The 15,230-nt window shown below is 48.7% G+C and overlaps 1 protein-coding gene across 1 annotated transcript; it reads right to left on the bottom strand.

Annotated features, from left to right (window-relative positions):
- Positions 1-11,012: 11,012 nt before the first annotated feature.
- Positions 11,013-12,951, bottom strand: CLDN14 (claudin 14). The gene has a single exon (XM_064411259.1). It carries the CDS (start codon positions 12,634-12,636, stop codon positions 11,944-11,946), a length of 693 nt encoding a protein of 230 aa, XP_064267329.1. The 5' UTR covers positions 12,637-12,951; the 3' UTR covers positions 11,013-11,943.
- Positions 12,952-15,230: the final 2,279 nt, after the last annotated feature.

Raw genomic sequence — 15,230 nt, 5'->3', positions numbered from 1 at the left:
AGGCTCTTCTTTTTTTTTGCCACAAAACTCTGATTTCTTACTCTCCTGCCAGCAGGTGACAGCATTCCCTAAAGCAAAGCAAATTGAGCAGAAATTCCCCTCTACTCCAGACTTCATCCTTCCAGACATTTTTCATCCTTTTAATTTATTTTTTTTTTACAAACTGATAATTTCAGGCTTCTTTCCACGTGCTGAAGAAGCAATCGGGGTTTTACAGGGAAGAGGAGAACACAGCAGGGTAACTTCAGTCATGAACAGAGCACGGCCTCTCCTACTCAGTGAATCCAGAGGCTTTTCCAGGAGGAACTGGCACCACAGAGGGTCCAAGCAACAGATTTTAGGTTAGCCATGGGCTGAGGGGACACAGATTCCCAGGATGGCATATCCAGCAAAACCTCTGGCTGCAGGAACAACCCACAGAGCTCCTGGCAGCCTTTATGGAGAGACTGGCATGGATTTGGGGTTTGGGAGAAAAGTCCACCAAGGGAAGAGTGTTCAGTGCCTGGAGGAGGTGACAGGAGAGGAGGGGTGACAGGACAAGGGGGACTGGTTTTGAAATGACAAAGAGTGGGGTTAGGTTGGATATTGGGCAGGAATTGTTCCCTGGGAGGGTGGGCAGGCCCTGGCACAGGGTGCCCAGAGCAGCTGTGGCTGCCCCTGGATCCCTGGTGATGCCTTGTGAGGCTGAGCTAGAGCAGAGCAAAAGAATAAAGCAGGGATTTATGAAAAAGATCTCCTCCATGGCTCCACCTTGGGCAGCACCAGAGCCCAGCCAGGGCTGCACCCAAGATGAACCCAAATGGCCCCAAAATGCACGAGCGCTGCCGGGGTCTCTCCCTGGGCTCAGCTCTGCTCCATGTGCACATTGCAGTTCAGTGTCCAATCCCACTGCAGCCCCTGCAGTCCCATCCTGCTTGTTTTTCTCTCTGCAGCCCACGGGGTTTGTGCTCTGGGGCTGAGATTTGGATCATTTGTCCTTGGTGCCCAGCTGGAGCAGGAATTGTTTTGTCTCCCTGCTCTGTGCACAGAGCTCACCATCCCTTAATGTGAAGCTCAGCCCCACACACTAAAGCAGCACAGAATGTGAAAAATAGAAAAGCTCAAACCTGAGGCATCACTGGCAGTGCCCAAGGCCAGGCTGGACAGGACTTGGAGCAGTGTGGGACAGTGAGAGATGTCCCTTGTCCCTGCAATGGCAGGGGGTTGGAGTTGGATGATTTTTAAGCTCCCTCCCATCCCAAACCCATCTGTCCTTCCCAGCTATTTTTCCCTGCTTGTTCCAGACATTCCTGCTCAGATCTCTCAGCCCTGGGCAGCACTTTAACCAATCATCTCCAAAGTCAAATCCCAACATTTGGTCCCAATTATCCCTCTCCCTGAGCAGCCCCAACCCCACACAGCAGCTCTGTTCTTCCTCAGGTGTGGGATTTTGGGATGCTGCCATTCCCCTTCCAAGGGGATCTGACAGAGCTGCTGAGGGATGGGACTGGGGGTGCTGAGGCTGCTCCTCCTTCCCAATCCCTGTGGGAGAAGCTTTTCCATGCTCATCTTGGGGTCTCCCTGCAGGTGCTCCAAGACCAGCAGAAAAGCTGGAATGGGTAAAACAGGAACGCCAATGGCTGCTGGCCTGGATCAGGAATGGTGTGGCAGCAGGAGCAGGGAGGTCACTCTGTCCCTGTCCCTGCACTGGCACTGGTGGGGTCACACCTGGAGTGCTGTGCCCAGCTCTGGCCCCTCAGTTTGGGAAGGACCTTGGGACACTGAGCACAGCCAGAGGGGACAGCGAGGCTGGAGAGGGGCTGGGAACACAAACCCTGAGAGGAGCCCTGAGGGAGCTGGGGGTGCTCCCCTGGAGAAAAGGAGACTCAGGGGTGCCCTCCTCACCCTGCCCAGCTCCTGGAAGGTGCCTGTGCTCAGCTGGGGCTGGGCTCTGTCTGCAGCAGCACTGACACAGCCAGAGCTCACAGCCTGCACTGCACCAAGGGAATACAGGCTGCAGAGCAGGAAAAAGCTTTTTCCAGCAAGGGTGATAAAGTTCTGGAATGGCTGCCCAGGGAGGTGGTGCAGTGCCCATCCCTGGGGGTGTTTAACAAAGCCTGGATGTGGCACTGGGGGCCAGGGCTCAGTTGAGCTCTTGGGGCTGGGTTGAACTCAATGACCTGGAAGGTCTCTTCCAACCCAGGGATTCTGGGAACTCTGTGAACTGGGAGCAATTTTTCCTCCTATGGCTGCCAAGCTTCCAACCCAGGGATGTTGGTATTACTGGGGATCCTGCAGATTATTCCTTCAGCTGAAAAATCCCAGGAAAAGCCCCGGCCCCAAAGCCTCCGAGCCTGCAACCCGAGAGGATTTGCCTCTCAGAGCATGAAGAATTAAAAAGGTTCACAGATTTCTTTCTGTCTGGAAACTGGGTATAAATTTGGGCTCTTCCAATGCCTGGGAAAACCTGATCCTGCTGCTCCTGAAAAGAGAGGAACCTGTTTGTGTCTTTTAAGTTCTTGCCATCTTTTCTGTGAGGGCTGAACTCCCCAGATCTTCCTATTTTACTCCAGTTATTTGTGTTTTCCACTTCAAATGTTTTCCTTGCTGAGAGTTGAAGCAGGAAAGTTTCATTTTTAAGGGAATTATTTCTCTGTGCATTTTTCCTCCTCAACATTTGAGTTTTAGGCACAATAATGCAAAATTTTGATGCTAAATAATGTCAGGTTTTGTCTCAGCATAAACGTCTCCCCTTCAGCCACCAAAAGTAAATAAATAAGCTGGGCGGGAGTTTTTGTTTTGATTTCTGCCAAGCTGAAATAAGAAATTTTGAAGTGTTGTTTGTTGAGGGAAATGGAAATGGGCCAGGTTGGAATGGGAATGGCTGTGGGATCTCAGCCTGTTCAATTGATCTCCCTCAAAATGGTACTTTGAGCTCACTGAGTGCTCCTTCTGCAAAGCAGGAGCTGTAGCAGCCTCTGGATATTTTTGTTTTCCCTTTTCCAGTGGGGTTGCACCAGCTGGATGTGCTTAAAAATAAATAGCAGGGCAGGAGAGGAGGTGTTGGCTGTGTGCTCCAATATTCCAAATGTGAAATCCCTAAAAAAACTTCATCTCTGCTGTGGGATGGATTATTACAGAAAGGGAAAATTGATAGCCAGGAACAGCCAAATCAGAGTTCCTTGATTGGATCAGCAGGAATAGCACAAAACACTGTCCTGCTGCAATATTTTACTGGATAAAATACATAATTCTGAGCAGAGAGTGCAGGAAAAAGGTGGGTTATTGTCCATGGCAGTTATTCCTTGGAATGGGAATTCCTGTGTAGTGGCAAAGGGTGGGCATAAAACAACTGCACTTTATGCCCAGGCAGGGGTTTTCTACCAAAAAAATTGGAGAACTTTGCCAGGACCTGGGATGTGCTGGTTCCTGGAGCAGGTGGGGTGGTAAATTCACCATTGCTTCTGTTCACTCTCAGCTTCCCAGAAGGAGGGAAGACATTTTCCAAATAAATCACAGAATCACGGAATGGTTTGGGTTGGAAGGGACCTCAAAGCCCACCCAGTGCCGTGGGCAGGGACACCTTCCCCTGTCCCAGGCTGCTCCAAGCTGGCCTTGGGCACTGCCAGGGGTCCAGGGGCAGCCCCAGCTGCTCTGGTGTGGCTCTGGGGGTTCCTTCCCTTGGATTTTTCAGCACAGAAGAATTTATGTGATACTGCACAGAAGGGTTTATAAGAGAAAATATAATAAAATCACTGAAAATCACAAATTATTATAGCAGTCAGGATAAAGTAATTCAAGAGTTGGAGCATTAAAATTTCACTTTCAAGCCGTGTCAAATATGAAGAGTATTGAAACTGATTCCTTGTCCTTTTTTTTTCCTTCTCGTTTCTGCAGGAAGAGAGGATTTTCACTTCTAGAATTTCTGCTTGGTTAACTCAAAATGAATTTTGGAGTGGGGTTTTCAATATGATTTATAAATAACTGAGGGTAAGGAGCACAGGCAGAGGTGTGGTTTCACCTTAGCCATTGCACACACGTTCTTGCTATAAAAATAATTACTCTAATTATATCCTGTAATAGTAACAACTTTCAACATTGTCTCTGAGTTTTCCCAGCAGGATCCAGGCGGAAAATGCTTTCTGATGAATAAATTCAGGCTCAAGCCTGAGCCTTTGCTGGGAGCAGCCACATGATGGCAACATTGCTAATCCTTAACTTTGTTCGTGGCAGCAGCTCCTGGAGCTGGGCTTTGCCTCAGAACTCCCCCTGGACTTCTCTGGGGTTTCGAGGAAACTTTTCCTTCCTGGTTTGACCTGGAGAGGGACATTTCCCAAGGGATGGAGTGATGGGAAGAGGGAGAATGGCCTTTGGCGGGGGTAGGGCAGGGACAGATGGGATTTGGGCAGGAATTCTTTATTATGAGGGTGGTGAAGCACAGGTTGCCCAGGGAAGTTTTGGACTTCCTGTTGGAAGGTTGGAGCAGCCTGGCACAGTGGAAGGTGTCCCTGCCATGGCAGGGGTGGCACTGGGTGGCCTTTAAGGTCCCTTCCAGCCCAACTATTCCAAGATTCCATGAAATCAAACTATTATGAGGCACTTTGTAGCTCTCAGCTCAACATGGGCAGATTTTTAAGAGGCGGGAGGAGAAAATGCCACTTTCCTCTTTTTTTCCCCTCTTTTTTTTCTTTTTTTTTTTTTTTTCCTTTTAATGAGCTGCAGTGGAACCTGTAAAAAGCTTTTCCCTGGTGACAACCAAGCAATTCCTGAACTGGTGCAGCTCTGAAACAGGAGAACAGGATCTGGCACTGCTGAAGGAGCTCGACCAAGTTCAAGCAAGATCTTCTTAGATCTTGGACATGATAAATATGGGCGAGTTTTGGTGGAGACTGGAAGAAAAATGTGTCCTTTCAGCCAAAGTAACTCTTATCCCGACAAACATTTTGCTGGATTGTTATTTGAATGAATATTTAATATAAAACATGCAACCTGCTCTAATAAGAGCACATTCATAATTTTGAGCAGGCGAGCCCTGTCCAAAATTCCCTTGGCTTTGCTCTGGGTAAGGAATAACTTAAGAAGGAAATGTTGGACTGCAGCTACTCTTGGCTGAAGGACACAGTACAGCAGGAACAGCTGTGGAAGCAGATTTACTGCAAGAAGTGAGGCTGCTAAAATCCTGACAGTACTTTGATTTTTTTTCTGGCTTTTTTTAAATGAAAAAGTCCAATATAGAGTTTATGACTTTTCATACAGTTATTTATTTTAGGAATAAGAGAGCTGCCAAACACAGCAGGTAGTTAATACCCAATTCAGACTGTGTTTAAATAGGGAAGGAGCTATTGGCTGCATCCTTTGGGATTCTGTGATTAACCCACAGGGAGCTGGAAGTGGCATTTTCCAGAGGCTTTCAGGTGAAACATGAGTGGGATTGGTCCTCTTGGAGTGAAGTGAAGTTGGAATCAGATGTAGCAGATAATTCAGCTCATCCTGAAATGATTTCTCTACTGAAATGAGCTTTTCCTTTGGACGGGGGAGATGGAGCTGCTGGAGACAGCCTGGAGCTGGGATGGAGATTCAGTCTCTGCCTCTGTTCCAGACATGGATCTTTCCTGGTGAGGGTGGTGAAGGTTCTGGAGAGTCAATCCTGTGAGGAGCAGCTGAAGGAGCTGGAAAGGAGCTCAGCCTGGAGAAGAGAAGGCTCAGGGGGCCCTTGTGGCTCTGCACAAGTCCCTGGCAGGAGGGGACAGCCGGGGGGGTCGGGCTGTGCTCCAGGGAACAGGGACAGGAGCAGAGGGAACAGCCTCAGGCTGGGCCAGGGCAGGCTCAGCTGAGCCAGCAGCAGGAATTTGCCCATGGAAAGGGTGCTCAGGCCTTGGCAGGGCTGCCCGGGGAGCTTGGCAGTGCCCATCCCTGCAGGTGTCCCCTGGAGGTGGCACTGAGTGCTCTGGGCTGGGGACAAGGTGGGCATGGGGCACAGCTGGGACTGCCTGGGCTGGGAGGGCTTCTCCAGCCTCAGGGATCCTGGGATTCTGTGACTCCTCTACTCAGGAAGGAGGCTCAGGCTGCTGTGCCCCAGCTGAGCTGCCCGTGAGTCCTTGGTGGGACACTGGAGGGTCTGAGTGTCCCATGCCAGGCAGAACTTCGGGATCAGCTCCGGAGGCTCCGTGTTTGGCCCCTGCTGCTCCCAGTCAGCTCTGACATCTCAGGTTTGGGGGATGAGAGGGTTCAGTCACATCCCGACCCACAGGGGACTGGGGGCCACTGAGTAGTACTGAACAGTGGCCACTTTTTAAACCCCTTTAATGAACTCGGCAGCATTCACTGAACTCTTATTTTTGCTTAGTACTCATGTAAAAAAGGAGGAATAACAACCCTTGCATCCCTCCTGAGTGTGCTCTGAGGTTAAATCATGGATTCACAAAATTATTTGGGTTGGAAGGGGCCTTGAAGGTCACCTCATTCCAACCCCCTGCCATGGGCAGGGACACCTCTCAGGAGGTGATGGAACTCATTAAGCAGAAAACAAAGAATTCAACAAAGTTGGCCAAAACACATCTTCAAAATGTGTTGCAGGAGGAACAGAGGAAACTTTGGCTGGGAAAAGAGAATCAGATCTTGCAGCAGGGTCAACAGAAATTGCTGCAGGTCTGGTCACACTGAGGGAAAGCTGGAGCTGATGCCCAGACACCATAAAACCTCCAGAGGAAGGGAGGGTGTTGAGTTCATGGAGTGTGAGCTTCTCTAAAACTCTGTATTCTCCTGTTTGGGCCTTGGAAGCAACAAGACATTCCAGAAAGTTCTGTTGACAGCCCATTTCTGGTTTTATGGCTCAGTTTGCTCATGTCTGCCACGTAACTTCTGCCAGGAGGCAGAACCGCAGCTGGGAGAGCCCAGATTGCTTTGGGATTCTGGGGAGGAGGAGCTGAGGCTGTGACAGACCCTGAGGTGCCATCACTGGGGTTCTGCTGGCTGCACTGCACATTCCAGTGCTCGGGATGTGCTGCTGGACACGGGATCAGCACCAGGAGCTCAGAGATCCCAAACGAGGGCGTGTGCCTGGATCCAGCTTCCAAAGACTGGATCCAGATTCCAAAGACTGGATGAGTTGAGAACTCCAAAGAGCTTCACCCCAGGGGTGAGGGAGTGGCACTTCTGGTGGGAAATCTGCCAGCTCCTGGTGCCAGGTTTCTGTGGGGTTCTGCATCCAGCACAGCCTTGTTTGTGTCCAGGTCACTAAAGGAACACTTGGATATTACTGGGAATGGGAATTCCTTTCCTTTGCTCCCACTTTTCTCCTGCTGGCTGCTTGCTTGATGGTTTTCCCTTGTAGAGGAAGCAAGCACCAATTCCACAAAACTCTAGAAAACATCAACAAGTGCAAAGCTGATTCCCTGAGTTCATAGTGTTCAGTGGAAGGAAAATATTTTACTGAACTGTTCCAATTTCCAGATTCTTCATCCTCCACTTCCTTTCAAGAGTGCGTGGGCTTAAAATGATCTAACTTTGCAAACATGATGTAACCCAAATCTGGTGTGATTTTATCTGATATTTACCATGTGTTTCATAGAATAATCCAGGTTGGAAGAGACTTTCAAGATCATCCAGCCCTGCCAGGCAGGGACACCTTCCACTGCCCCAGGCTGCTCCAAGCCCCAGTGTCCAGCCTGGCCCTGGACATTTCCAGGGATCCAGGGGCAGCCCCAACCTCTCCCAAGCACTTTAGTCCTAACTCTGATTTTCAAGGCTTCTTTTCAAGAACTTTTGTTCTCTGCGTTTTCCATGGAATGATAAAATGTGACCAAATGAAACAAAGAGCAGTTCAGGGCAGGGTGGAAGGCTGGGATTACTCTGTCCATGATCCCTTTTCTCCCACAGAGAGCCATGAAAAGCAGCTGAGGCTCATTAGCAAGGCAGCTTAATTGGGCTGGAATTGCCAGGGATGGCAATAGTGCTGATAGCCCGGATGGATTTGAGAGCACCCTGATGATCAATACCTCTGATTATGACATTTTTTAAATAAAATTGCTTGTCCTTGACTCTGGTGGAAGGGAGAAGTCCCTCACACATCCCATGGGTTGCAGCTGCTCTGCTCAATACCAAACACTTTGTGAAATGGCCAACAAAAGCCTTTCCTTGCCATCCCATCCCTCTGAGGGGGCAAAATCCCCCTGACTTTGATTCTCTTTGCTCTGGAGGCCTTTTAGTTAAAAGCTCTCTAATAGATTTGGGAGTATTGACAGTAATAATGAGCTTATGGGTGAAATTGTGACCTCAGGGAAGTCAATGGAGCTGGAATTCCAGCATTTTAAATATCCACACATCTCTATGAAGCCTGTACATGTGCTCCCAACAGGTCAAATCTCTGCATTGATTCACTCCCCTTTCCAACAGTTTGCTTACCAAACATCTTTGAAGTGTGAGCTAATGAAATTAATGTCTTTTCCTCCTGCTTAAAGTAGAAAATAAAATTAACCACCTTTTCCCCCAGGAAAAAGGAGGGAGGTTGGGTCTGTCCTGCCTTTCTTGTCCGTAGAGCATTTTAAACCCATTCAGATGTTTGAATTTATGGGAAACTGTCTGAAGAACAGCCAGGATTCTCAGGGAAGGGTTTGAACATGACTTCTGATGCCATGGGCTGAAGTTTTGGAAAGGATGATCTGAATTAAGGTGGGAATCAACACGTCCAGGTGCCCCTTTAGTGATAAGAACAGGAAATGTGGATAATAGGAATGTGGGGACCAAGCTGTATTTGTAATTTTTAAGACAACAAATAAAAAAGAATATCTCTCTCATGTTACATGGCAAAGCAAGGCATGCAAGGAAGGGATAATGTCTTTTAGAGGAAGGAAGGAAGGAAGGAAGGAAGGAAGGAAGGAAGGAAGGAAGGAAGGAAGGAAGGAAGGAAGGAAGGAAGGAAGGAAGGAAGGAAGGAAGGAAGGAAGGAAGGAAGGAAGGAAGGAAGGAAGGAAGGAAGGAAGGAAGGAAGGAAGGAAGGAAGGAAGGAAGGAAGGAAGGAAGGAAGGAAGGAAGGAAGGAAGGAAGGAAGGAAGGAAGGAAGGAAGGAGCAGACACTGGTGTCAGTTTTAGCGTGGAGTAAGATCCCTGGTTCACAGCTCTGTAAAAAAAACTATTTCCTTCTCTATTGACATCCGAGCACTTCCAGGAATTTTTGCCAGGATTTTATAAACTGTTCCTACTCCTGTCACATACTCTGCCTGGCTGGGGATTGCTGCAGTAAGAACAGCCCTGCACAGGAGTATTCCCACCACACCAAAACCTGGCAAGTGAATGAATTTATCAGTAGATGGCAAACACCCCCTAATGACCCAGAGCCATTTCCTCCCTTGGAACTGTGCTCCAGCATTCATGGCTGTCCAAAGCCCTGCCTCAGGTTGATATCCAATCACTTGGCAGCATTTCTTAGAATGGAAACACAGGAAAAGCCCAAGGTTTCGACTACCTCCACTGGGCTGAAAAAAGCATCCCAGAAATCCATAATGGACCATGAGCAGTTGGTCTCCATCTTCTCTAAGGAGCTGTTGTGCACTTTGTGTCCATTTCCTGCTCCTCAGGGTCTGTCTCTAAGATGTTTGCAGGGTCATTGATCACAGAATTTGGGCTGCAGGGGACCTTAAAGATCATCCAGTTGCACCTCCCTGCCATGGGCAGGGACACTGGTGTCCAGCCCTGGGGTGTCCCAGCCCAGGGAGGAGCTGGAGCTGCTGCAGAGAGCCCAGAGGAGGCTCCAGGATGAGCAGAGGGATGGAGCAGCTCTGCTGGCAGGAAAGGCTGGCACAGCTGGCATTGTTCACCTGCACAGGAGAAGCTTTGGGCTGAGCTCAGGGTGGCCTTGCAGGGCCTGCAGGAGCCCCAGGAAAGCTGGAGAGAGACAATTTCCAGGGAATGCAGGGACAGCACACAGGGAATGGCTCCCAGTGCCAGAGGGCAGGGCTGGATGGGATCTTGGGAATGAGGAATTGTTCCCTGTGAGGGTGGGCAGGGGCTGGGATGGAATTGCCAGAGCAGCTGGGGCTGCCCCTGGATCCCTGGCAGTGCCCAAGGCCAGGTTGGACACTGGGGCTGGAGCAGCCTGGCACAGTGGAAGGTGTCCCTGCCATGGCAGGGGTGGCACTGGGTGGGCTTTGAGGTCTCTTCCAACCCAAATCCTTCTGGGATTCTGTGATTCTATGAATATGCACATCAGGCTGCTCCAAGCCCCAGTGTCCAACCTGGCCTTGGGCACTGCCAGGGATCCAGGGGCAGCCACAGCTACTCTGGCAATTCCATCCCAGCCCCTGCCCACCCTCACAGGGAACAATTCCTCATTCCCAAGATCCTATCTATCCCTGCCCTCCTTCAGTTTAAAGCCATTCCCTGTGTCCTATCACCACAAATAACCAAAGTCAGGTCCCAGATCACTTTTATTATTGTTGGTCTCAGCAAATTGCTTAGAAAATCCATTTATTTTTAAAACCAGTGGTGATGTTAACATGAATCAGTGCTGAAGACCCTCTGTCCCAATCCAAATCAACATGAAGCCAAAGGCAATGGTGATCAACCACAAAAAGGAAGGTTCAGAGTAGAACCAGGGGAAATATTGAAAATCTCCCAGCTCTGGAGGTGACACAAGGTGACAATATAATTGCAAGCAGATTTTCCTTTTTGCTAAATGAAAAATTGTTGCCTTATAGGTCTTGGAATTATTTTTTTCAGTATCTCGGTCCATCTGTTGAAAGTGGGAGACCTATAAATTTCTGGTTTAAGAAAAATCAATTGATTCTGTTTTTTGTCATAATTTTATATCCTTATATGTGTGCCTGGGACTTCCCTGTAATGTGAAATGGAGAGGGCTGGGCTTCTTTGCTCATTATTTTGATTTTTGTTTGTTTGAATGCACTGAGGAACAATGGAGTTTTGTGAGGACTTTGGAAGGACATGTCTGGGTTTGGTACTCCTGACAAGCAGTGGTCACAGTCCAGGAGTGTTGGCATGAAGGGTGCCTTGTGCCCCAATGAAAGTTCCCCAGAAATCAATGCATGAGATGGAAATATCCTTGCCCACCCTAATGCACCTTCAGGCACAAAATACCAGCATTCATCCTAAGAAATAAGCACATTTCATTATATGGGATTTATGAAATAGGACTCTAGAAACTGTTTTTCCACTCCCTATAATGCATAGATTGTGTAGAATGCTAAATCTGCTCAAAAGCTGAAAGTGAAAATTACTGAGACTTTTTAATTTTAATTTTTAAAGTATATTTAATATCAAATGTCTGGTTCCATTCTATTCCTGACATTTGTAAAAAACCCAATTCTGAGCCACTGAGAGGGTTTGTTTCCCTCATGATGCATTTCAAAAAATGTGCTGAAATTTTATTTTGATCAGGTCAAAACATTGTAATATAACTTCAAATATTGGCTGTAACAGGCTGTCAAATACATCTGTCACAGTGCCATTGAAATTCATATTTTAAGGGACTGTAAAAAAACAAACAAGTTAAGTGAAAGCAAAATTAATACCTTGTCATGATGAAACGTTCATGAATTACGGAAATGAGGAACCGAGCAGGCAATCAGTGCTGGAAATCACTGTGTATCCCCAAGAAATTCCAGGTTTTAGGGAAAACTGTCTTTTTTTGGGGAAGAAGCAAAGCGATGTGGCCAGTTCTGCTTCACAGGGCACCGACTCCAAACCAAACCATTATTTTTACCAAAATACGCCTTGAATTACCTGGAAAGCTGTGATGGGAGGTAGACAAGGATGTGCTGCCTTGGGAATATCTCAGTGTCCTTTGCCTTTATTTCCCAGGTTTTGCCGACAGCAGTTCTGCATCCACATCCTTTCCTCCTCCAGGAAGAAAAGGAAGGAATAGACAACGGTAAACTAAAACATCCATTCCAAGTTCTCTGGTGCCAGGCACAGAATTCCCGAGGCAGCTGTGCCAGATCCCAGGAGAACTCACACGTAGTCGCTCAGCCTGTAGCCGCTGTGGGACGCAGATGTCAGGGAAGGAGCGTGGCTGCCCTTGGAGGCACTCGGTGGCCTGGAGGATGGAGGTGCTCCGGAATGCGCCTGGAAAGGCGCCTCATTCCCGAGGCACGACGTGCACAGCAGGGCCCCACCCAGGATGCTCAAGGCCGAGGAGACAAACCCCAGGTAAAGAGCCTGCCCTATCTCATACTTCATCCCAGCGGGCAGCGTGGGGTTGTAGAAATCCACGACAACATCGTTGGTGCTCCACGACACCGGCACCAGGCAGAGCAGCCCGGCCGCCACGAAGCCGATCCCGCCGGAGCCGGCGATGGAGGCCTTGGCGGGGCTGCCCTCGGCGCAGTGCGTGCACCTCATGCCCACCACGGCCACGGCGGCCGCCAGCACGGCCAGCAGGCAGGAGATGACCATCATGGCCCGGGCGGCGCGCAGGTCGGCGGGCAGCGCCAGCTGGGAGCGGTGGGGCTGGCACTGGTAGACGCCGGTGCTGTGCCACACGCACTCCATCCACAGCCCCTTCACGTAGGCCACGGCCGTGATGATGTTGGTGCCCACGTGCGCCGAGCGCCACCAGTGCGGCAGGATGGTGGCAATTAACGTCCCAATTAGGCCCAGCAGGCTCAGGGAGAAGCCGAGCAGCTCCAAGGCCCAGCTCGCCATGGGAATGTTTGTCCTGCGCGGTTCTCTTAATGAGGCGCCTCCGCTTGGGTTCCCTTGGAAAAGCGCGAGCTTTTCTTGGAAGATGTGCGGCTGTTTCGCCCCGACACCTCCTGCTCTCCTAATAAAAGGTAATTGAGGGAAAAAGGAGTTAATTATTACCCCAAAGCATTGCCTCTCCAGCCAGTGAGGTGCATTTCAAGTGCAGCAAGGGCAATAATTAGCATAGTTATCGCTGTTAATCGTGTTTTTGTGGAAGTAATGGGAAAGCAAGCTTCCCTCTTCCCTTATATAAACAGCCTTGTGCTGCCCGCTGGGAAGAGAACTCAAGACAATTTATGAAATGGAAAAAAAATATTTGAAATGCAAATATTCCTCTTCCCAGCAGGCTCTTCAAAAAAACAAACATGATTTCCTCTCTAAAGCAGAGAATTAGGTAGTGTTAACACTTGGAATGAAGGAGATTTATAAAGTTGGGAACTGCAGGTTGCTTAACATGATGAAAACATTTCCAGAAGGTCATAGCAGGACTAGGAAAACAATAAGGGTGTATTTGCTCAAAGTAGGGAGCAAAAAGACTGATTTAAAACCTGTGGAAGAGGGTAACAAATATTGGATTAAAGTTGCTTTCCTGACTGGCCAGTATTTCTTGAGGTTGCATTTCAATAAAGTAACTCAAAGGGGAATAATTTTCATTAGGATCTGGGGAGTTTCAGGTCATGATTTCAGGTTGTGGGTGAAATGCAGAATCAGGCAAACATCCTGGAGCTTCTGAGGGACAACACCTTCACAGTTTGGTCGTGTATAAATCCAAGCTGGAAAACAAAGAATGGCAACTCTTCCTCCTGTATAAATCCCAAACTAAGTGGCCTTTTCCAGTGGCTGCCTTGCCAGCTCTGTTATCCATCACGCATGCTGTGTGTGGGCAGAAACACGATATTTTAATATAGAAAATAACCCTTGCATCACAATCCAGTCTGCAATTCAGAAACAGGAACAAGTTCAGGCTCCAGCTCTGCCAAGCCCTGTGCACGTGCTGAACTCCTGCTCAGAGGAGAAAGTGGAAGTGTTTGCAGGAGCTGGCCCGAGCAGGAAAAGGGAGGAAAACCATCTGGATCAATAATCAATGACATCAGGACAGCAGAAGGAGGCAGAGGGAGCAAAGTGAAAGCTGCTCCACATTCCCATTATCTCAGACTTGTCTCTAACGAGTCTGGAGTGCTTGGAGTGACATCAGTGCCAGGGTTGGCCTCTGTTGTTGTGGCATTTATTGATTTCTGCCTGACAGCAGCAGAATCAGGGAATCATGGAATGGTTTGGGTTGGAAGGGACATGGAAAATCAGCCAGTTCCATGGGCAGGGACACCTTCCACTGTGCCAGGCTGCTCCAGCCCCAGTGTCCAACCTGGCCTCGGGCACTGCCAGGGATCCAGGGGCAGCCACAGCTGCTCTGGGAATTCCATCCCAGCCCCTGCCCACCCTGCCAGGGAACAATTCCTCATTCCCAGTATCCCATCCAGCCCTGCCCTCTGGCACTGGGAGCCATTCCCTGTGTCCTGTCCCTCCAACCCCTGGAAATTGTCTCTCTCCCTCTTTCTTGCACCATGGGTCCTCTCTTCCCAAAACAATCCCTTAGACATTATGAAAAGAAAGGGGAAAATGGAAAAGCACAATGATTTTGTGGCCTGGGCAAGAAAACACCACAGGCTGAGGGCTCTGTGCTTCTACACATTCCTTTTATTTGGAATGTGCCATGGGATGGGCAGGAATGGGATGTTGGATTTGCTGCCTGGAAGGCAAGAGCAAACCAAAGAGCAGCTTTTTTTTAGTGTGCCTGGTTTTAGGAAAAATTTTCCTCCTGTTGCCAGTTCCTGGCCTCTCAGGTTCTCTTTATGTAACACATAAATGAAAACACCTGAGTTTATGTGGCTGCTGAAGGAATTTACCTCATTTGCAGATTCTGAGAAAATCACAAAAGGTTTTATATCAGAAATCATCATTCCAGGGGAGGTCAGGCTGCAGATTTCTCTCAGCTATCACAAATATGACAGACCATGAGTTAGGGCCAAGCACAGCACAAAGGAGAAAATTGTTACCTCCAGCACTTCTGGAGATATTTTATTTCTGTCCCAGCCACAAGAAGTCCTCAACTTTGCCTTGCAGGTTATTTGGGTTTGATTTCCCATATTAAGGAAAATTAAGCAGTACTTTCCCTTTTTATATTAGTATTATTATTTGTTTTCTGTGAGGTGCATCTGGATCTAAGCATGCCACACATCTCAGGGAAATTACCCTGGGAATATTCCTCCAGCATCAGGGAGATCTCCACATGGTTCTGGGGCACAGCAGGACCATGAGGTGCCTCAAGACATCTCATAAGACATCGGCAACAAAGCTGGAAATGGAGCTTGGGTCTCCTGTGTCAATCCCAAGATCACATTCCTCATCCCTGTTTTTGCCTGGTCTGGGCAAAAGACAGAATTCACAGAATTCCAGAATGACCAGGTTGGGAGAGACCTCCAAGACCATCAAGTCCAGCCCAGCCCCAAGAGCTCAACTAAACCCTGGCCCCCAGTGCCACATCCAGGCTTTGTTAA

The sequence above is a fragment of the Passer domesticus genome, chromosome 2 (genome assembly GCF_036417665.1).
Source record: "Passer domesticus isolate bPasDom1 chromosome 2, bPasDom1.hap1, whole genome shotgun sequence".
Lineage (NCBI taxonomy): Eukaryota > Metazoa > Chordata > Aves > Passeriformes > Passeridae > Passer > Passer domesticus.
This window is presented reverse-complemented; position numbering and strand designations above follow the sequence as displayed.